This window comes from Rhinopithecus bieti, unplaced genomic scaffold, assembly GCF_001698545.2.
Source record: "Rhinopithecus bieti isolate Rb0 unplaced genomic scaffold, ASM169854v2 scaffold_42380, whole genome shotgun sequence".
Taxonomy (NCBI): Eukaryota; Metazoa; Chordata; class Mammalia; order Primates; family Cercopithecidae; genus Rhinopithecus; species Rhinopithecus bieti.
The window spans coordinates 1,801,761-1,823,702 of record NW_016818327.1 but is presented as its reverse complement, the minus strand read 5'-3'; the positions used below and the strand labels follow the sequence as shown (position 1 = coordinate 1,823,702).

The window sequence follows — 21,942 nt, the reverse complement described above, 5'->3', positions numbered from 1 at the left end:
TGAGTAGCTAGGACCACAGGCACACACCAACATGCTCGGCTAATTTTTGTATTTTTTTGCAGAGATGGAGTTTTGCCATGTTGCCCAGCCTGGTCTCAAACTCCTGGGCTCAAGTGATTCTCCCGCCTTGGCCTCCCAAAGTGCTAGGATTATAGGTGTGCGACATCACGACTGGCCTCATTCACTCTGACTCCTTCAGGCTCTATCATTCTATTCGAATGTGTGTAACCTACTGCTCAGGTATAAATACGTCCCAGGTAGAGCCTCCACATGCTTCTTTCATGCCACCCTTGCTCTCATCCTCCCAAACGAGCATCTGCTGGTGAGTGCACTTCTATCTCAAAGAGGGAACGGAAGAGAACTAAGAGCTCATGTTTGCTTTTGGTGTTTAGATGTTCCACGGGGCTCATTATTTGATAATTATCTTTTTATGTGTCTGACACCACATCACCCATAAGCTCAGTGAGGACGGAGCACAGACTCAGGATTCAAACCTTAGCAGACATGCATTCAGCATTCATTTATCCAGCAAATACTCACAGAAAGCTTAGTTGCTTTCCATATATTATCTCATCTAGTTGTACCAACAACACTTTAAAGGAAACATTAATATCCTTATTTCACGAATGAGGAAAGCTGAGACTTCGGTCAAACCACTTGTTTAAGAACAGCTGATAAAAGGCAGTGCCATGAAATCGTATCCAGATTGGGTTTACTCTAAAATCAGATGCTTGTGGATCGCCTTAGTCTATTTGGTGATAATTCCTGCTGTATCTCCTTTCCACCTCTTGTTAACACCTTCTCATGCTACATCTTTTCTCTCTCTTGCAAATATTTCCTTACTGCCTTCTTCCACTCCTTTGGACTCACTAGTTAAAATGGGGAATTGGGTTCTTCAATCCACTAGAATCATTTCTGGGATACTAATTTTCCACCTTCTTCCCTATTCCCATTATTTGAAGTCTAGCTATATTATCTTCTTAAAATTTTTAATACTGTTGTATTCATTTCTCCCAACCCAAAGACAATTTTATTTTAGCATCTTATTCACTCTTTTTTCTGTACCTTGTTCTCAACAATTTAATAAAGCATAAGAATGACTCTTTAGATTCCCCAAACTCAGACTTCTTGCCTTAACAGAGCTTAATAGAACTGTCTGCCTATTCCTTATCACTCAGTGACAGTACTGTTACACCCTGGATTCCAATTTAGAAATCTCATAATTCTTATTATCTCTCAAATCACATTGCATCCACCAAAACGATATGTCCTACACCACCATTGTTCATCCATTTTCTCTTAAAACTCTTTTGGCTTCTAAAAGTGAAGAATCACTTTATTTTTCTCTATCCCATTTGTCATGAGATTAAGGACTCTGAACCTATACGTAAAATAATATTAAAGCCACTGGAGGCGATACATGCAAGGGCTTTGGATGAATCCAGCTTCCATGTGAATATTTCTTCTGTAATGTGTTAATTAATTTGTTCTATAAGATGTTAAAAGGTTTTCTCACAAGCAAAGATCTCTAGATGCCCATTTCTCTGAATCTGTGATAGCCGGACACCCCTAGGGGGCGCTCTGTCTCTCAAAATACAAGGGGCTGACAGCAGCGTCCCTCTGGGGTGGGGCTCACTCTAGGGGTGTGGCCTCACGGAGAGCCTCAGCCCACTAGAGTTTGGCTTAGAAACAAGTTTGAAAACCTCTTCAGGTCCAGAGCCTTTAAATAATGCCTGCTATGCGCTAAGACAGCCCTGGGTATCCAGAGTTCGCAAAGCAAGGACTGGGGAAGAGAGCGACATGCACCAGACTGGTCTCCTTTCCCCTTGACAGCCTCAGCAAAAGTGGAAGGGGATTTGCAGAATTGCACTATTAGCAGCGTCTACCCGAAGGTCTGCACAGAATTAGATTGAGCTGATTCTGGACAAAGCCCACTGTGTACCTTTTTCTACTGGGCAAAAGTTATCCCCAACACCTGCTATAATCAACTCATTTTAGGAGCAAAATGTCAGGCCATAAAGCATCAGATCATTGAAAGACCCAACTAATTAGTCCAGGAAAGGAGTAATAAGAACATCCGTGATCTGAGTTCGATACTAAGGCACAGAGAGACGACTGAGCTATTCTGGTGCTTGCCGTCTGAGGTCCAGACAGTACTTGTGACCCTCTTATCCTCAGAAGAGTAACCACAATTCCCTGGAGTGAAGAATATCCCAATTCACTCATGGAGTCCACTTTAGTCTCATTCTCGACCTTTGTCACCAGTTGGCTAGGATATTTGTTTTTCCAATTCTGTGTTAGGAAAAAGAAGTTGAATAGAGGATCAGACATCAGATATGTTTCTAAATTCTGCAGCTCTGGGTGGGCAGCCTCATTTGGGGAAATGCTAGCTGCTGTTTCCAACGTGGGGAAGCCCACAGTTTCGGACCCAGAGCTGACAGCGCTGTTCCAGCAGCCCCCACGGCCAGAGGAACCCGGCCTTAGCTCCGCCCCGCCAGCCCGGCCCGGGTGGCTGCGATGCCGCGGTCCTCTGCTCCCGCCGGGCGTGCAGCGGGCGCGCGCGCGTGTGTTTGTGTGTCTGTGTGTGTGTGTGTGTGTGTCTGTGTGTGTGTGAGATGAATTGGAGTCATACGACTGGGTGTTTCCTTCCGAGTGGTTTTGATCAGCAATCCATTAGGAAATCATGGAAACTTTTTTTTCTGGCTAAAAGGATGAAAACTGAGTAAGTACATAGAACTTTGAACTTGAGACGGAATGAAACAAATTCAAGCAAAAACCCTGACAGTAACCATGTCCATTCAAATTGCGTATGCCCTTTTTATGTTAAAAGCCGTGAATACTTACAGGACAGTGGGAATTTAAAACTAAATGAAGGGAAGTATACAAAAGGCTGAAAGCAAGACTGCTTTAAAACCGGAGGAAAATTGAGGAACTGCTAAGGCAACCTGGCCTGAGTTCAGCTGTGCGACAGACACTTTGGGTTTTAATCTTTTGCGTTCTTCAATGCTGTTTTCAGACTCCAGATTTACTTTGGTGTTGTTTTCTCTCTTCCTGCAAAGCTGGGGCAGAGTCGGACTCCTTTACTGTGAGTTTAAAGATGTGAAAATAAGGCATTACTGGAAGCAACAGTTTGGCAGCCTGGGGTACACTCAGGTTATTCGTTACAACTATTATTATTTGATGTCTTTTTTTAAACTCAGGTCATCCACTTTTGACTGTCATCCATGGAAGTGCTCTTATTAAATGCCTCAGACTTTCTGGACCTATGATTCTTTGGCACAACCCTTCGGAAAATTTTTAAGCAAGGATGAAGCAAACTTGATTGGTGTTGTGGAAAAGAAGACAGATCAGTAATTTTATGCTGACAAAAAAATAGCTGCTATGACTTTTCCCGCAACGTGGACAGGGGCCAAGTGAAGCTGAACTGGTCATGGTCTGTCGCCCAGTGTTCCCTTGTCGTCGGCGATTTTGCCCCCGACCCTTCTTGGTGGGCTTGGTGGTGGCAATCTGTCTCTTCTACCAGACTCTGACCCTCCGAGGGACTCGGAAGCTCACAGCCGCTGCCCCTGGGACTGTCCCACACACATCCACTGAAACTCAGGCAAGCAGATGCAAGAAAGGATTCTCTCAGGACAAACAGTGCTTCCTTCTCTCTGGTAATGCCCAGGAAACCAGAAAGGTAAGACTCTCATAAGCTTAATGGAGACAATTTCTGCAAAGACAGCAATCTGCCTCTCTGTCCTTTCTATAAAACTAAAATTAACTTCCATGAGGTCTGAAAGGGATCCAGAGTGTAAACAGCCTAGAGAGTGACCTGATGACAGGGAAACACGTTACGTAAGCTTCAACTTCTTATAGTTACTTCCAGAAAGTTCTGGCCTTACTTTGTCTCTTAGGATTTCACTTCATTTCAGTGGAATGAAGTAGACAGTTTGGATGAGGCATAAAATGACGTGGATTCTTTCTACAATATCAGGATTCTAAGAGATCTGAGGATTTACAATTCAAAAACATAAATCAAAGATTCAAAAACTTTGATAAACCTTGAGTGTCTCTTTTCTCAAGGCGGTCAGTATGAGTGCCTAGACCATTCCAGACTCAAAGATTCTCCAAAGTTTCATTTTGTAACTAGCTAGATCGATTCTTAATTGGTGACCAAATTTCTAAAGCAATATATTTACTTCAAAAGTATTTAAAATAATAGTATAATATATTTCTTCAAAAGAATTGATACACTGTGTTTTATTGTTTATAGGATCAGGGAAATACAGATTATTCTATATTTATTCTATTCCGATAAACTTACTAATCTTACTCGTCAAATGTTGAAAAAAAAAAACACAAAAAGCACACGAAGTAACACAGGATTTCTAGTTTAATATACCACTCTCCTCATGCCTATCAGTGAAATAATAACCTACAAAATAGTCAAGTATAAAACAGAACATGAATAAAGAAAAAAAATCCATGCAAAAAAAATATTTTTTTTCAGACTACTGCCCTGTGAGACAGGTACAGTTGATATGATTGTTATCATTTTATGAACAAGGAGCCTAACACTCAGTGCCATTTAGGTAGGCCACATGGTTAACATTGTGACATGATGCATCCCCAGAGCAATAGCGATCAAGCTGCTTAGTTCCTACTGCAGGGCTGATGCTCTAAAGAAAAGTAAATTCAAAGCCCTTGTAATAATTTTGAAACCACAACTACAAAACTTATTGAAATACAAAATAACGTTAAGTTAAAACAAAGAAAATTTGAAACTTTTAAGTGACTTCATTTGTTATCCGTAATGCCAAAAACATCTTGACCAAGAACTATCTTATGACAAAGAATAGTGGATAATATAAGTTGGAACACTTTAAAATGAAAACTGCAACTGAAATTCTACAGCTACTTTTAGGCACAGTAAAGTGATTGAAGAATGTGTATTTTTGTTGTTGTTGCTCCTTTATACTAGCATTAACTTTTTTGTTGTTTCCTGAATACATCACAGTCAAAATGGATGTAAACTGTGACTGTTAAAGCCATTTCTTGTTAGTTTCTAATATTGAGAAATGCAATTTCTTCAAAAATAGTCGAGATAGTCTTGCTCTTATTAAATGGCTAAAATTTTTGCTAAGAATTTTGGATGAAAAGGTTTTATTCATGAACTTACAGCTTTCTTATTCCCCTCCTTTGCTCTGTGTGATTCCTGCTTTGTTTGTAATTTAGGCATATGTTAGCTGTTATTTGTGGGCTGTCATAGAAAATTCTATTTCAACTTTGAATCTCCTACTACTTATAAACCATCTGAAACTTGCTGGCTGCTGGTGTAAAACATTCACTTGAGAATTTTCTTCACCAAAAATGCCAAACACATGTTGAATTTGGTTTACAAATGATTCACAGTCTTAAGTATTTTAACTGTAAGCAAGATTCTAAATTTACAATTAAGTTCAGGAGCCCAGTGGATATGAAAAGTAGATTTCCAAACATTAGCCATGTCACTCCATTTTTAACCTATGCCAGCCCCTGGTTTAAAGCCACTTTTTATTTGAGACAGAAAGGAAGCGAGAAAGAAAGTATCATGCACATGTTAATTAAAACCAGACACAAATTAATTCTACTTATAGTATATGTTTTGAAAAAAGAGTCAAATCATATTCTAATTTAAATTATTAGATATTCTTTCAGATGGCTAAAATGAAGAGAGAAAGCCTTTGGGATCAATATATTGATCATTTTCTAAAGTAACTATTTGTGAAGTTCATTTTTTAAAGCTGATTAGACACTATATAGGTTTCCTGAAAACCTAGAATTAGCTTTGAGGCATTTTATAGAAGTAGCATTATTTCTATCTGTAAATTTTGGATTTTGTTATTACTTTTATTTACTCAAATCTTAGTCAAATCTTTGCTTTAAGTGTTTTTAAAAATTACTTAAAGCAGCTGATTTTGACCTAGGGTTCATGGATTCCAGAATGTATNTTCTAATTTAAATTATTAGATATTCTTTCAGATGGCTAAAATGAAGAGAGAAAGCCTTTGGGATCAATATATTGATCATTTTCTAAAGTAACTATTTGTGAAGTTCATTTTTAAAAGCTGATTAGACACTATATAGGTTTCCTGAAAACCTAGAATTAGCTTTGAGGCATTTTATAGAAGTAGCATTATTTCTATCTGTAAATTTTGGATTTTGTTATTACTTTTATTTACTCAAATCTTAGTCAAATCTTTGCTTTAAGTGTTTTTAAAAATTACTTAAAGCAGCTGATTTTGACCTAGGGTTCATGGATTCCAGAATGTATTTAGATGTATAAAATGTATACATCCATGGCATTTTATGCAAAATACTGTAATGTAGGTATATGTGCAGATCTTTGGGGGGGAAATTATAGATTTCTGTCAGATACTCAGAACTGAAAACATCCTAAGAACCACCACAAATGTTTAACAGCCAGTATGTTTACATGTTAAACTAACTGCCCCTCCAATATGTGTAAATTGGATCTAGATTTAAAAACCTAAAATGGAAAAAATCATAATGAAAGACTTCAACTGAGCATATTAGAACAAGTGTTTCAGTGAATGTTTTAGTGTTTGCAGGGATAAACATTCAGAAACCAAAGTAAATATACAGAAATAAAAACTTCTTGGATCAGAGTTTTTATTCACTAAGTAATACATATTGCCCAGTCTTTTGTGTTGCAGTTATGTCCATGAGAAGACCTTTGGTACTTTATCAGCCTCCTAATGGAAGGTTCTGTACTACCAAATATTTGATCATGGGTGACTTTACCCTGCACACTTTTACACATGGGATCTGATTCAATGTGTAAAGCTGTTTTCAGTATGGATTGAAATCATGGTATAGTATATGCCAACTTTCCATAGTGAAGAAGTACTCTCCCTCTTTCTTACCAAACTTTAATTCATTTTTCCATTTGAATAATCCAAAGGGCTTGGCTAAGCAGATGCATTTTTGTCACTTCTTCAGAGTTTTCTCCCAACATCAGTAGTCTGAATATTGCCTGACAATCTGCCAAGTCTTAAAATTATTTCAATTTAATATATAAACATAGATGTGTTGTCTTCATCAAAGTAGGTCACTCAATAGATTTATCTATTTTTATAGCATCTAACACTTTAACATTTCATAACACAGGAAGCACATTAAATTATAAACAGAAACAATGAAAGAAAATCTCCTTAGTATATGCTCCTTTAATGGAAACTTTGCTATTTGGGGAATACATTTATACTCACCATAGCCATGTGTTTCTGATTACCTCCTGTTGATGGCTCCAAAATGAGAACTACTATTTTGTTGACTGTTGCTTGACTATTCATTTCCCGTATCTTCTTGACTCTCCCTTCTCTTTCAGTGACTGTTCTATATGACATCTGCTTTCTCAAGGATCCAAACACAGCCCAATGCAAATAAGTGGGTGTTCTCATCGAAAATGATCTAATTAATCTTGTTTGCAATTCTAATAGTAAATAATATATTTAACATTTGAAAATTTCTTAAAAATTCCTTACTTGACCCAGGTTTTCTAGAAATAGAACTGGAGGCAAATACTTGCATGCTAACACTTTATTAGAGAATGCAATCTCAGGGACACAAGAGCGAGGAAAGAACAGAGAAGGGAGAGCAAACACAAGGGAGTACATTATTGCAAATCATTTCCAGAGAGGCTTTCTTCAACTACCACGTCACAGTGCAGGTGCTGTACAAAAGGAGCAGAAAGGGCAAGCAGTTTATCTCCTGATATCTTCTCCTGCCTTTTATTGATTGGAGTCCCTCTCATCGTACTTACAGGTTGAGTTATTTGGCTTCTCAGGGCAGCCACTAGAGAAGCTAGCCCCTGGATGGGTGTCATCCTGCAGGTGCAAAGGTGAGGTGGACCCTCCTTTTCAATCAGTACTGTGAGTAGGAGCTTCCAGGTCTGTGAAAACACTGTCCTTAGTTTGATGACCACAACAATGGCGAGTAATGCCCACTAGAGGGGTAGATGAGGCAATGTGATCTACTCACTACTGAGACAGTAGTTTGATAATTTTGCTTTCTAGAAATCCACCAAAAATCCAGCAAAAATGCTTGCAGTCTTGGGAAGAGGCTTCTCTTATTTTATATAAAATTTTGTAATTATCTCACTGAGAATCCTTCTCTTCAACTAAAAAAAAATCCCCCACAGAACCTTGCTTCATCTCTACCCTTTCTCCTCCTGATACCTTTCATTTATTCATTATTTTTCATTCATTTAGTAAATATTTATTGAACAATTTGTGTGTATTAGCCTCTTTATGAGATACCAGTGATACAGGAATACAAGCTTCTGTGAGACAGACAAGTAAATTAACACGGTGGGAGGAAACTGATAATTACAAGACGACTTTTTGAATGTTGGGAAGGAACTAGAGAGGGTAGAGAAAGAAAAAAGGATTACATGCAGAATAGCCCACATATGCAAGTAAGAAATGAAATAGCCTGATAGCCTGATACATTTGGAGAATTCAAAGTATTTGTTATGCTGTGTGTGTGTGTGTGTGTGTGTGTGTGTGTGTGTGGTGTTGTTGTTACTGATGGAAGCAGGAAGGCAAATACACAAAGTAGAAAATTCAGCAGGGTCTGGATGTTGGAAACATGCACATGATAAGGAGTCTGGATTCTATTCCAAAGGCAACAGAGAATCCCTGAAGACTGTTAAGCAAAGACTGGCATAAATAGATAAGTGTATTAGAGAACAGTACAAGCACACATTGCAGAATGGACTGGAGTAGAATTGAAGGCAGGAAGACCAGTTGGTAAGCTGCTTCAAAATGCCTCTTCTTTGCCAAATCTTACTTTCCATGTGTGTTCTTGAAAACCCCCTTTTCAACCTTTTCCAAAACTGGCTCCACGGTTACCCTCTGTTACTTATAATATTGCCAATTCCAAATCTTTCCTCCTGCCAGCAAACGTGTAGAACTAATAAACCAGTAAGTTTTCTTCATACCTGGCAATCAACCTAATACAATATGCTCCCTGTCTCTCTACTTCCCTTCAGAGAAACTGTAACTCGTTCTGTTTGCATATACTTCCTGGTCATCCCTCCCCATTCCTTATCCTTTGCATTTGGTCATTTCTATTGAAAGCTCTCTTGGTGAACCCCTTACTACCAAATCTAATGATGTATTTTCAATATACATCCTTCTTCTCTGAGGCATCTTCTGCTATTGGGAAGTGACTCTTTCTTGAAATTTCCTTTTTGAATTCCACAACACAACAAGGTTATTCTGAAAAACTTGTGGTCTCCTTTCAAGTTCATTTCCTCTCTCCGATGACACAGGTAGACATTTCCAACCTTAGGCTCTTGGAACTTTGCCTTGTTTTATACTTTTCCTTGATGAATGTACCAATTTTGCCTATTGTTAATTTTCACCCTTGGGCAGATGACATATCACCTACCTCTTCAAATTCCTGTTACCTTTTTCTAGAATATTCTAAAATACTACAAAAATTTAAATAATTTATTTCACAAACTTCATGCCCAAATCAATGATTCCTCTTAACCTCCCTATTTCCATGAATAGGACCTGACACCCAACCACCATTTTCCTAGATGCATAGGCTTTACACCTTTGTTATTTCTTGCTCCCTCCCCATAACTTGCTCCTCACCAAATCCATCTGGCCTGGCTCCTTACCAAATCTGAGACCTGCCACTGAGCCACATGGCCAGCTCCAAATTAGAAAGGCCACAACATTCTTCAGGTTTTTATTTCCTCCTCCTCCTCCTCCTCCTCCTTCTTCAGTAAGTCTGGGAGTGGTGGCTCACATCTGTAATCCTAGCACTTTGGGAGACTGAGGCACGAGGATCACATAAGTCCAGGAGTTCAAGACCAGCCTAGGCAAAATAGAGAGAGCTTATCTCCACAAAATTTTTTTTTAAAAATTAGCTGAGATTGATGGCATGTGCCTGGAGCCCCAGCTACTCGAGAGGCTGAGGTGGGAGGATTGCTTGAGCCTGGGATGTCGAGGCTGCAGTGACCTGTGATCGTGCCACTGCACTCCAGCCTAGGTGACAGAGCAATCTCCTGTCAAAAAAAAAAAAAAAAAAAAAGAAAAGAAAAAGAAAGAAAAGAATTATCCTTAAAATTTTTTAATAGAGGTAAAAAAAAAACCCGTATATTATAAAATTTACCCTCTTAACCATTTGTAAGTATACCGTTAAGTAGTATTAATCATATTTACATTGTTGTATAAAGTCCAAAACATTCTTGCCTTGTTCACAGCCCTTATTCAGAAACATTAGTCTCAACCAGCTTGCATGTTGTTTCCTCTTCTCCTTGGCATCTGGCCCAGATCTAGATTTCCTCCTCGTGTTTTATATATTGCCTGTAGACATGGTGCTCCTTTTTTAGCTCTAACTTCTAATTTCTCTCTGGGACCATGCTGTGCATTTAGCCCTTTATTATACTATCATAATTTTAGTAAATATCACATTAGCACAGCCTTTATGGCTATGTAAAGTGGAATTTTCTCTGGTCCTCCAAATTAGTTCAAATAAGAGTTCATCAGATTCCAAAATCTTAGCATCTACCTTCACAATCCCAATGCTGTGTCCTCATTGTCACTAACCTAGACTCGTTCAGTGATTTAACCAGTTACCCCTCCATCTGCCTGCATATTCTATGCAGTCTGTGCACAGGTCTCATTAATACCTCTGCTGAAAGCCTTCAGGAGTTGTAACGTTGGGCGCACTCAATTGAGTAGAAACCACCCTGACCCAGGCATGTTCCAACATACTTTTCTAGCCTTATCTCCACCCTGTCTCTACGTGTAATCCGTAATCCAACCAACAGCCTATTCTCTAAACTCCCACATCTCTCCTTCTGTTTGGAGTCTCCTCCAGGGAGCCTACCCTAGTCAATGCCTCTAGAAATCTTCATCATCATTCTTAAAACTTTCAAGAACCTATGAAGTTTCACCTCCTTCATCATAGCAGCCCTTATCTCCATAAATGGATGTGTGCTTAAACATCCCTAATAAAACTTATGTTTCATTGTAAGTATTTATAGATGAAGGAACATTAGAATGTTAGAACTGCAAATAAGTTAGAGATGATTAAGTTCAACATCTTTTTTAAGTGAAGAGAGCGAAGGCCACAGAAAGAAAGTGGCTTTCTTAAAGTAACATAACAAGTTGATAGTGAGGACAGGAGTGGACTGAGACCTATGTCCTTTCTATTTTATTATAGCCCCATATGCTAACTCCATTCATTGGTATTATGGTCAAATTGTGTACCCCGTCCCTGAAAAGATATGTTGAAGCCCTAAACTCCAGTACCTCAGAATGTGACCTTACCTGGAAATAGGGTTATCACAGATACAATTAGTTAAGGTGAGGCCACACTGGAGTAAAGTGGCCCCTAATCCAATATGACTGGTGTTATAAAAAGATGGTAGACAGGGCGTGGTGGCTCACACCTGCAATCCCAGCTTTGGAAGGCTGAGATTTGGAAGGGTGGATCACTTGAAGTCAGGAGTTCGAGATCAGCCTGGCCAACATTTTTTGTAAAAATACAAAAAATTAGCTGGATATGATGGCAGGCACCTGTAATTCCAGCTACTCGGTAGGCTGAGACAGGAGAATCACTTGAACCCAGGAGGCAGAGGTTGCAGTGAGCTGAGATCATGCCACTGCACACCAGCCTGGGTAACAAGAGCAAAATTAGATCTCGAAAAAAAAAAATAATAATAAAATAAAAAATAAAAAGAAGAGGACAGCATAGGAAGACAGAGACACACAGGGAGAATGTCATGTGATGTTGAAGGCAGAGATTGGAGTCATGCAGCTGCACACTCAAGGACACCAAAGATTGTGGCAAACCCCTGGAAACTCGAGAGTCAAGGAAGGATTCCACACGTTTCAGAGGAACTGCTGACACTGTTATTTCAGGCTTCTAGCCTCCAGAATTATGAGATTTAGTAAGTAGGCTTTTCTTGTTTTAAACCATCCAGCTTTGTTACAGCAGCTCTAGGAAACTAATAAATTTGGGAAGGTAGAATAGTTAAGTACATGAACACTGCATTCAAATTAATACCATGTGTTAACTTGTTACCTTGGGCACATTTCTTGACCTCTCTAGGATTTAGTTTCCTTACCTGAACATAGAAGTATTATCACCAACTCCCCAAGGCTAACATGAGCCTTAAATGAGATAAATCACATGAAGCACTTAAAGTGTCTGGCAGATAGAAAGCACTCAGTAAATATTAACTATGAAAATAATTATTATTTAATTTCCTTGAAGACTCACTCATCTCTGTGGACCCCATAGACCCTAACATTTGGCCTTCACAAAGTCAGTGAGAAACAAGTAATTGCTGCAATGAACATAAGTCTTTAGATAAGAAATAATCTGAGATGAAAGCTTTGTTGAGTTTCTCTCTCTATCTCCCAGGCTCTAAGCTGTTGCCTTTTCAAAGTAAAATGAATCTTTTGAATCAAGACCAAACTTAGGGAGGCTGATGTATCAGTCAACATCAGACTTGCTTATCTATAGGCAAGTCCTTAGTTTTGCGTTTTTTTTTTTTTTGTTTTTTGTTTTTAAATCTGAGCTGCTGAGATGAACAGCATGTTATACCTGGGGATGGGGAGGAGTGAGCTGAGTACAGATAGGAGGAAAGAGATTAAGATTTTGGACCCTGAGTAACATATCTATTCATTTGTTTATCATCTGTCTTTCTGCATGGAATATAAGCTCTTTCAGATCAAATACTTTATTTGATTGGTTTACTGCTACATCCCCAGTGTCAAAATAGTCTCTGATACATAGTGAGGATTGAATACATATTCAGTCGATGAATGAATAAATAAATGAATGATGAATTTTAACTTGCCAACTCTAGAGCAGGGCAAGATATGAAGATATGAGAGGAACTCCTTCTCCTTCTTTTCTTTCTCTTGCTGGACTCAAAAGTCCTCCACTTCTCCTTCCTACACAAGTATCCCTTGATCTCTTTACTGTACTATCTCTTAGACTTCTGGCTAATGGTAATCATCATGCCATTTCTACATTAAAGTTGATTAATTATCTTTGATTAACTATCATTGATTTCTCTTGTTATCATCAGCTCCTTTGTCTCATTGAAATCCTTAGCCTATAGACATTCTCAGGTATCTACCATAATAATAATAAAAATAACATCCTTTCCTAATAATTGTGCCTTTCTAATTACATCTCTTCTTTCTTATCCTCATTGTCACCATCATCTAACCTCTATTTCTGTTAAGGAATTTCCATTTTTAACAGATTGATCCTACCTAAAATTGAGCCATTCCTTTTATACATTTTTATATTGTAACTGGATTGGAAAATGTAGATTTAAAAATCTTGCTGATGGAATTTAAGCACAGGAGTTTATGTATAGGAGGCTCTCAAGAGATGTTGTGAACGTACTAACAGGTATGCAACTTTCAGAGAATTAGTTAGACTGCCTGATGAGCATTTAATGCTTGCGAGTTTATCTGAGACAGTTGATTAGAGCATCGTTAAATTTTTATAATGAAATATGCATATGGGTGAAAAATTGCTCATACTGAGAGAATTTAAACAAATTCAAATTTGTTTACATTAGATACATTTTAATGAAGTCTTGATGAAGCTCAAATTTAAACAAGTTATATTTAATGTCATATGTATCAAAGAATTAATCATTTTATAAGTGTCATTCTCTCTTGTTTTTCAGATAGTGGCAAGAGCTTCTGCTTCTTTTCCCTCTATGCAATTATGTTTCTTGTTTTAATGGAATTGAAAATTCATATAAGATAAACCCTCTGAAATGGAAACCACTAGATACACTGACATTATAAAAAGTGCTTCCTGTTATCAACTCTGAGTCTGTGGCCTTTTGGGGTGAAAGGAATGTTTTGGTTTCGTTTTTCCCCTTGGCTTCCTTTAGATATTTTTTCCAAGGGATCTGTTCTCACTAAAAGAATGAACTCATGTTCTAACATAGGATTTATGTTCTGTGGCAGAAACTACACCAAATTTGGAAATTTGCAAGGTAAACAGAACTTTGTCAACTTTTGCACTTTTTGGAGACTTGTTCAAAATGTAAAATTAAGCATTTTGACTTATCATGTATAGAGTTTGGAAAGAAATATGACAATAAAAGACTGAGTCGGCCATGTATAATGATCTTAAAAAAGTTTATTCAGCTTTTAATTAAATTCACTAATAGAGACTAGGCATATTTATGATCCAAAATAATAGATGGATCAAAATAATTATTAAAAAGAGCACATGGATTTGGCAGTGCAGAATGGGCCTTATCATGTTCCTTGACATATAACTACCTTTGGTGTCCCTAATCTTTATCTGGGGGTTCTCAATAGGAACCCCTACCAGTTCATTTATGGTGCAGCCCTATCAGAGTAACTTGGTAAAAGGGAAACTCTGCAACTCTGCATATTACTGTTGAGAATAGATCTTACAATCTCCAGCACAGCTTTCAATCTGAAGCCCGTTAAATACCTTGAATAAGAAGCCTTGCAGATCGTGGATATGTTGTGGAATACATTGGTCCAAATTCCAGCTTTATCTTAGCTATGGGACAATTGGCAAATTTTATCCACATTTTAAAACCCTCAGTTCTCTTATTGGAAAGTGGAACTAACCCCTATTTGTGGAAACTGAATAAAATCATATGTTTGAAAGCATCGAGCATGGTGGTTGGCCAGAGTCAATGTTCAATAAGTATTATGTGTGTCCTTTCTTCCCCTGAGAAGCTGGGTTTAAGCTCTGATCTCAAAAACAAACACTTGGTATAGGTTACATTATATTTGCTTCACTAATGCATATATAGTAGGCATTTTTGATTATCACCCTGTGTTTTCTTCAGTACATATATTTTGCTCAGGTAAATGTTTAAAGCTGCTTGTCCACTTTCCCCTTTGGCACCTATAGACACAGTCAAATGCAAGCATATTCCGCGGGATTTCCAGGGATATGCATAATGCTTTCTTATCTGCTCCAGAAAGTCACTTTGACTGCCAGGAGTCAGAATGCAACATATCTTCCCTCATTTATTAAACATAAATTATTCACAAATTTTGATATTTTAGTTCTTTTCGTAGCCGATTTCTTGTAACATATGTCACAGCTGATCTTGACAAATTCAAGCTGATAATTGCTGACCTAAGCATATTTTGAGTATGCCTGAGAGAGGGATTTCAGGTATCCAATCTAGGAAGAGAGAATCAGGTGGAGGAAGAAGCCTGATGGTAACGTATAACTATGGGAAGAAAATGGAATTTACTTAAAAAATAATATTACTCCAGGGTCATGATATTTCTTATTTCTTTTGGCATAGGACAAAGAAGGTGGTGTTAGGGTGGTGGTGCAGACTTCTAGAAACCACCAGAACAACCTGTTAAAAGTTCATGTGTCTGAAACAGATCCTGCTGTGACCCATTCACCCTTTCCAAGAGAAAGGGAAATTACCCGGGACTGAAATGGGGAATCCCAATTTCCATTATGAAGAGTTGAATGACCGTCGACAAGTGACTTCCTTGGGTTTTATTTTCCTGGTCTGTGGTACAGGATTGAAATGCCTGTCACAGAGGTGCTATGGGATCTAATTAGACACTTTAGCTGAGGGTACTTTGAAAAGCATTGAGATTATAAAAGACTGGGGAATACATATTTTCATATCCAAAAGAATGATATCATTAAAATATTCTCATTGCATTTGGTGCCTCTTGGGAAAAGAAGAGAGATTATATATATCTCTTTCTCACAAATGTGATTACTGGAAACACTCTTCATTAAAAATTTATAGTATAGTGTGCTATACAAATGCCAAGTTATAAAGTTATGTTTCAAAATGCCACTAGGAGTCCAAAATCGTGCTGCTACAATTGAGTTTCCTCTTGATGTTTCACTATTTCTTTAACAAGCAATAGGAAGTATAATAGCATTCCAATAGCTACGGCCCTAAGCCTACTTCTTCCCTGGTGGAAAATCTAGTATTAATTTAGCCAAAGTGCACAAATGCTTCAGGAAAAATGGAACAGGATATTAACTTTTCTATAGCAGTAAAGGAACTACCCGACCCTAGCAAACCATCAATCAGAAAGTTGACTTTCATACTGAGCAGTAAACCTTCCCTACTAGACACGTCCAGAGGGCAGAAGTGATTTTGAATGTTTCCCTTTACTCCCCTCTCTGTTATTATCTTTAAGAACTATCTTTTTTTCTGAATAAACAGTGAAAACATTAATAACATATCTGAAACTCCCAATTGTACAAGCTAAACCTACTTATCTAAGTATTTTAGAAGTATATAAGCTATTTTAAAAGCAGATAGGTTTGAGGCAGAGTTAGTTTTCTTGTGGGGGAGTATATGAGGACAGGGAAGAAAGGAGGTGAGTGTACTATGTTTCTTAAAAAAAAAAAAAAAAACACTGATTAAAGCATGACCATGTTTGCTTTTAACAAACTTATTTTGCTGGAGAGCAGATAAACTCTCCAGCATATGTTGTGGAAACATATTCTGTCAGACATATAAACTTCAAAAGCTAGAATTGTCTCCTATTTTTCTTGTAAAATAATATCTTAAAAGGAAGCCCCTTTTCTGGGATATAAATAGGAGTATGTCTCATTATCCAATAATATGTACATAATCCTAAACACATTTCCAAAGTAACCAAGCATTTATAGTGATGTAACCATACCCTGTGAAATCTAGCATTAAACAAAACTTTCCAATAAATTACTGTCAGCTGGATCAGGGCAGAGACCAAGTTTACACAATTCCTGGCACATAATATGTTGAATGAATGGATGAATGAGATCTAGTGTAAGTTCATGTTGTGTATTCAGTATAGAACTCTCTGTGGTGGTCAGCAGTCCTTAAATTCTTCTTTTGGGCTTTCCATTCAGCTCTTAAACTCTGATTATTCCCAAACAACGTCCCCACCCAGGTCTTCCTTCATTCAAAAGATGTCTTCACCTGTGCTTTCCTGAGAAGACCAAAGCAATTTGTTTGACCATCTAAGGCATGGTTCCCACTTTCGACCTGACTGATACCTACTGCTAGACCCTTTAAGAATAAACTAGAACTCTAGGAAAGGAAATTCCTTTTCCAGCCAGACACAGAAGAAAGCTAAAAGCTATTCTGCAACACAATTGGTCCCATAAAGAAAGGATTAGAGAGTTTAGGGACTTGAAAACTTGATACCAGTATTAGATGATGTATTATTCCTTCCTTTAGGAAACAGTGCTTATATTTGTGAATTTTAGATATTGGCATTTCCTGACAATTTTTGATTGTGGGAGCAAGAAGTTGGCCATCTGATATTTAAACACTCTAGAATGAATATGTAATTTGGAGATCTCCAGGGCTGATTCTGAAAGAATATGTGAGGTTGCGTTATGATATGTTAGTATGATTGTGCAGCCTCTGGCAACATGAGCAGGAACAGGTAGACAGGGTAGAGTTGGGGGACCTCCCAAGGGAAAGCATAGGAGGGAGAGTTCTTGGAACTCAGTCAGTTTGGAGAAAGGGTTACCCAGGGTTGTCTCAAAGGAGAGCCAAGGTTGCATGTCGATAATGGCCAGTAAACTGAAAGGACCAGACAAGAAGGCCACGGAGAGTGAATAGGCATGAGGGTAATAAGAGTAAGCAAGAAAAAGAATGAATGCCCAGCTATAAATGTGTGCTGAAGGAAACTTGGTCTACTTCTTTTATGTGGAGTGTGGTGCCTCTTCCTCACATTCTTCTTAACCGTGGTCACTCCATGAATACGATAAGGCAATATTTCTCTGGGTTTGCCAGGTGCGTGCCTCTATCTTGCAGCCCTTCATTCAACAAGAAGTGGAACAGATCTTTACTGTCCTGGAGATGTAGAGCCACCTGCATGAAAGATATTGCCTATCCATCCTTAACCATCTGTTCAGCTCAAGGGAGCCCTGGATTTCTGGGGAAAATCCAGATGAACTGGTTGCTACATGCATCTGAATGCCAAGGGGAGAAGGCAGGAGCCAGAGATGCTGTGCATGGGGTTGACAATGTTAAACAGTTGAAATGGGCTTAGAACCTATCCTCCTCCTCCAGGGGGTATAAATGTGGTGACTGGACAGGCAGTGGATGGAGAATCTCTTAATCCCCAAATCAGTGCCTGAATTCTACCCTTACATCCGGCAGGTGTTCCATTAGGCTGGACTCTGCCCAGAGGAGGACATGTTTGCTCCGTGCCAGAAAGAGATTCTAGGCCGGCTGCCACGAGTTCGTTCATGATGACCCACTGCAGAACTGGGCTGTGTGCATGTGCAGAAGTGAAATGCAAAGGGGACAGCAGAGCTAGGAGGACAACTGAGGTCACAAGCTGGGCAGGATGGAGGTGGGAGGATGAGGAGCACACTTTGTGGTTGGGAAAGTAGATAGAGAAGAATGAAAATTGAATGGAGAATGAAAGCAAGGAATTCAGGAATTTCTAGGGGAACACTTGGGAAACCCTAAGACTAGACACTGGTGACCGTATTTTCTGAGCCATAAATAGAGAATGTAATGTTTCATAAAGGACTAATATCCTAATGTGTGAATTTATTTATAGAACATTATAACAAAGTAAAAATTAAGTCATATTTAGTTGTACAATTAACAAATGGCCTTTTTTCTGGTCCAGTCCCCAAATCTAAGAAGTATGTCCATTGTATGTATGGCATCATGCCCCTATGCATTTTTATAATGATATGTTTGCTCTAACACTGAGTTTTTATCAGAGAATAATCATAGAGATGGAGGCTCATTTAGTATTTTAAAATTATTTAATGTCTTATATATAAACACTACCTTTTCATATCCTACATGTAATTTGACAGAACCCTTATGAAACAACATGATTAAAACTTTAAAGGTTTGTGTTCTCATTGTTCAACTCCCACTTTATGAGTGAGAACATGTGGTGTTTGGTTTTCTGTTCCTGTGTTAGTTTGCTGAGAATGATGGTTTCCAGCTTCATCCATGTCCCTGCAAAGGACATGAACTCATCCTTTTTTATGGCTGCATAGTATTCCATGGAGTATATGTGCCACATTTTCTTTATCCAGTCTGTCATTGATGGGCATTTGGGTTGGTTCTAATTCTTTGCTATTGTGAACAGCGCTGCAATAAACACATGTGTGCATGTGTCTTTTTAGTAGAATGATTTATAATCCTTGGGTATATACCCAGTAATGGGATTGTTGGGTCAAATGGTATTTCTGGGAACATCACACACTGGGGCCTGTCGGCGGGTTGGGGGCTGGGGAGGGATAGCATTAGGAGAAATACCTAATGTAGATGACCGGCTGATGGGTGCAGCAAACTATGATGGCACGTGTATATCTATGTAACAAACCTGCACGTTCTGCACATGTATCCCAGAACTTAAAGTATAACAAAAAAAATTTAGAAACAAACAGAAAAGCTGTTATTCACATTGAAAAAAAAAACTTATAGGCTTTTACTGAAACTATGTTAATTTTTCAACATATTATTTCATCTGACAATTCTTTAAGATCTATTTCTCTAATAATATCTTATGTTTGTGTGGGACTACATATTTTTTAATGCTTTTGTCTAAACGGAGTCACTCTGGATTCTTACAGTAGCACAAAAAGATGGAAGGTGTCAGTACTCATTTGCAGACAAGGAAAATGAAGTTCATCAAGTGGAACTTCATTAGTGTCAGCTGATCATGAATGGGGTGGGGGCAGTGGGAAATAGAGACTTGAGATTCAGGAGGCTTTGTGTTGTGGCTGGAAAAGCCTCAAACTCAGATTCAGAGTCTCTGGCATCTATGAAAATGTCTGGTTGACCGCATGATGCTTAGGTACTGATATTGTTGTTGTAATTGCCCCAGTGCTCTTTCCTTTCTGCTATATTGCCTCTGTATGGACTTACTATTTTAAGGCCAAATTGCTGAATTAACTTGTTGTTTTGGCATCAGGGGACAGAGACTTGCTATTATATTAACATTTTTCAAAAGAACAAGGTCTTTCCTTGTCCTCCACTTGTTACTTCATAATTGTGGATTGTCAATTCTCTTTTTTCTTCATTACGGACATCCTTTAACTACTGTTGACACTGTGGTAAGACTCAGAGGGCAATAAGGAACCTCATATAGTCAGCTAGAGAGCATTTACTTTAACACCAGCAAAAGCAATCAGGGCTTGGAGATACAAAGAAAATAACTTCTTCCTCCTGTTAAGCGCTACATGAGTGTCTGAGAAAGGAGAAAGAGAGGGCAGGGATAGGGGAAGAATCTAAGGAACAGGAAAGCAGAGGGGAAGAGAAGAGATTAAAGAGGGACACACTCAGGAGTGATTTTCGCTGGCTCCAAAATAGGGAATCACATCAAATTGTGTCAAAAAAAAAAAAGCAAACTACATTCTCTTTGTCTTTTCATTTCAAGTTCTATCTTATTTTCAAGTTCTGTCTTATTCTTACAGACATAATGAAGGAAACTGTCAAGACCACCATCTCTCAGTTATCCCTGTGTTTTTGTAATCTCTGTTGGATCTGTGTTATGTCTGTGAGGTTACAGTAAATAGTAAACTGCTGACCCACAGCTGTGCAACGTGGGTGGCATCTCAAAGGAGCCTTGAAGAGGAGGCTGAAAAAGATGCTTTATACTACTTTTAAAAACAGCTAGAAAAGAGAAAAGGGAAATTTTAGTAGAAGCAGAAGAAGGAAATAGTACAGGTTCCTTCACATTGGTTGAAACGAATGAGCATTCCAGTGGAGGTGAAGGTTGGCAGGCAACAACGAATGCCAGGCACAGGAAGGCAAGAAGTCACAGCTGGTGATCCTAGATATGCACTTGAGGAGAAAAAGCTGTCCTTGTGTTCTTAGTTTTGCCTTTAATTTCTTTCTGCCTCCAAGATTCACCCTATGTGTAGGGGTTAGCCTGGGGAAGGAAGGCGCCTCACTGGAGCCGAAGCTACACCCAGCATGATTCTGCATTTGCTGGAGTTTGAAGAGTTGTGAAACTGTTTAGATTGCATTTTTTTTTTGTTTTGCAACTTGCACTCTTCCATTCTCCATTCTCTCCTCCTCTCTTCTTGCTTCAGTTACACAGCTCTGTGTTGTACACCTTTTTCAGAAAGGCATCGTATGGTCCCAAAGTTTTGAATGAGGAGAAGGGGCATTAAACATTGAGGTTACCCAGGAGTTCTCAGAGTTTACCTTCAGATTATATGTTTACTGTTTTACAGATTTGATGGAAAGTCTTCTGATAAGGAAAACATGACCGATCTCTCAGGTGACAGTGTTTCAGATGTGGACTACAGCAACTAAGGCATTACAGCATTTATCATTAATTATTTTCTAGACTGGGATGTCCAAGTCAGGGTCTGCCCTGGTGTTGCTTCTGTTTTCTTCTTTTGTGCCTTCTTCCCTTCTAATAGAAACTAGGCTTACAGGCTCCCTTTCTGTTTACTGAGTGTCTTCACGACAAATTAATTTTCCTGAAATTTTCTCTCCAGTATTGGAATGTGTTCATTCTCTGTACCTTAGCTCTCTCTTTCTCAGTTACACATAGCATTATTTGACCATCCTGTTGCTGCTTCTTTTTGCTCTTTCTACACCAAATCAGGTTCCATAGTACAGAACTCACTGCTCAGGCCCTCACAGTTCTCTCTCTTCCCAGGCTTTCCCTGTATGGTTTAATGCCTTCTTAGGGCAGGTCTCAGGCATCCCTCTTATGGGTTAGTGACTCAGGTTACTTTTACTGTTTTCTTTTCTTTTCTTTTCCTTTCTTTCTCTTCTTTCTTTCTTTTTTCTTTGTTTCTTTCTTTCTCCTTCCTTCCTTCCTTCCTTCCTTCCTTCCTTCCTTCCTTCCTTCTTTTTTTAACCTCTTTTCTGCAATATGGAAGGGGTGGCTTGAGGTTTTTAGAAAATACTGTGATTTAGGTAGTAAA

General features: G+C 38.5%; 1 protein-coding gene across 1 annotated transcript in view; it reads left to right on the top strand.

Annotated features, from left to right (window-relative positions):
- The first annotated feature begins 2,366 nt into the window (after positions 1-2,366).
- CPED1 (cadherin like and PC-esterase domain containing 1) overlaps positions 2,367-21,942 on the top strand; it is a 330,507-nt gene continuing 310,931 nt past the window's right edge. Inside the window, 1 exon segment of the mRNA XM_017856929.1 lies at positions 2,367-3,679. Coding sequence (XP_017712418.1) covers positions 3,431-3,679 — 249 coding nt within the window. The 5' untranslated portion in view covers positions 2,367-3,430.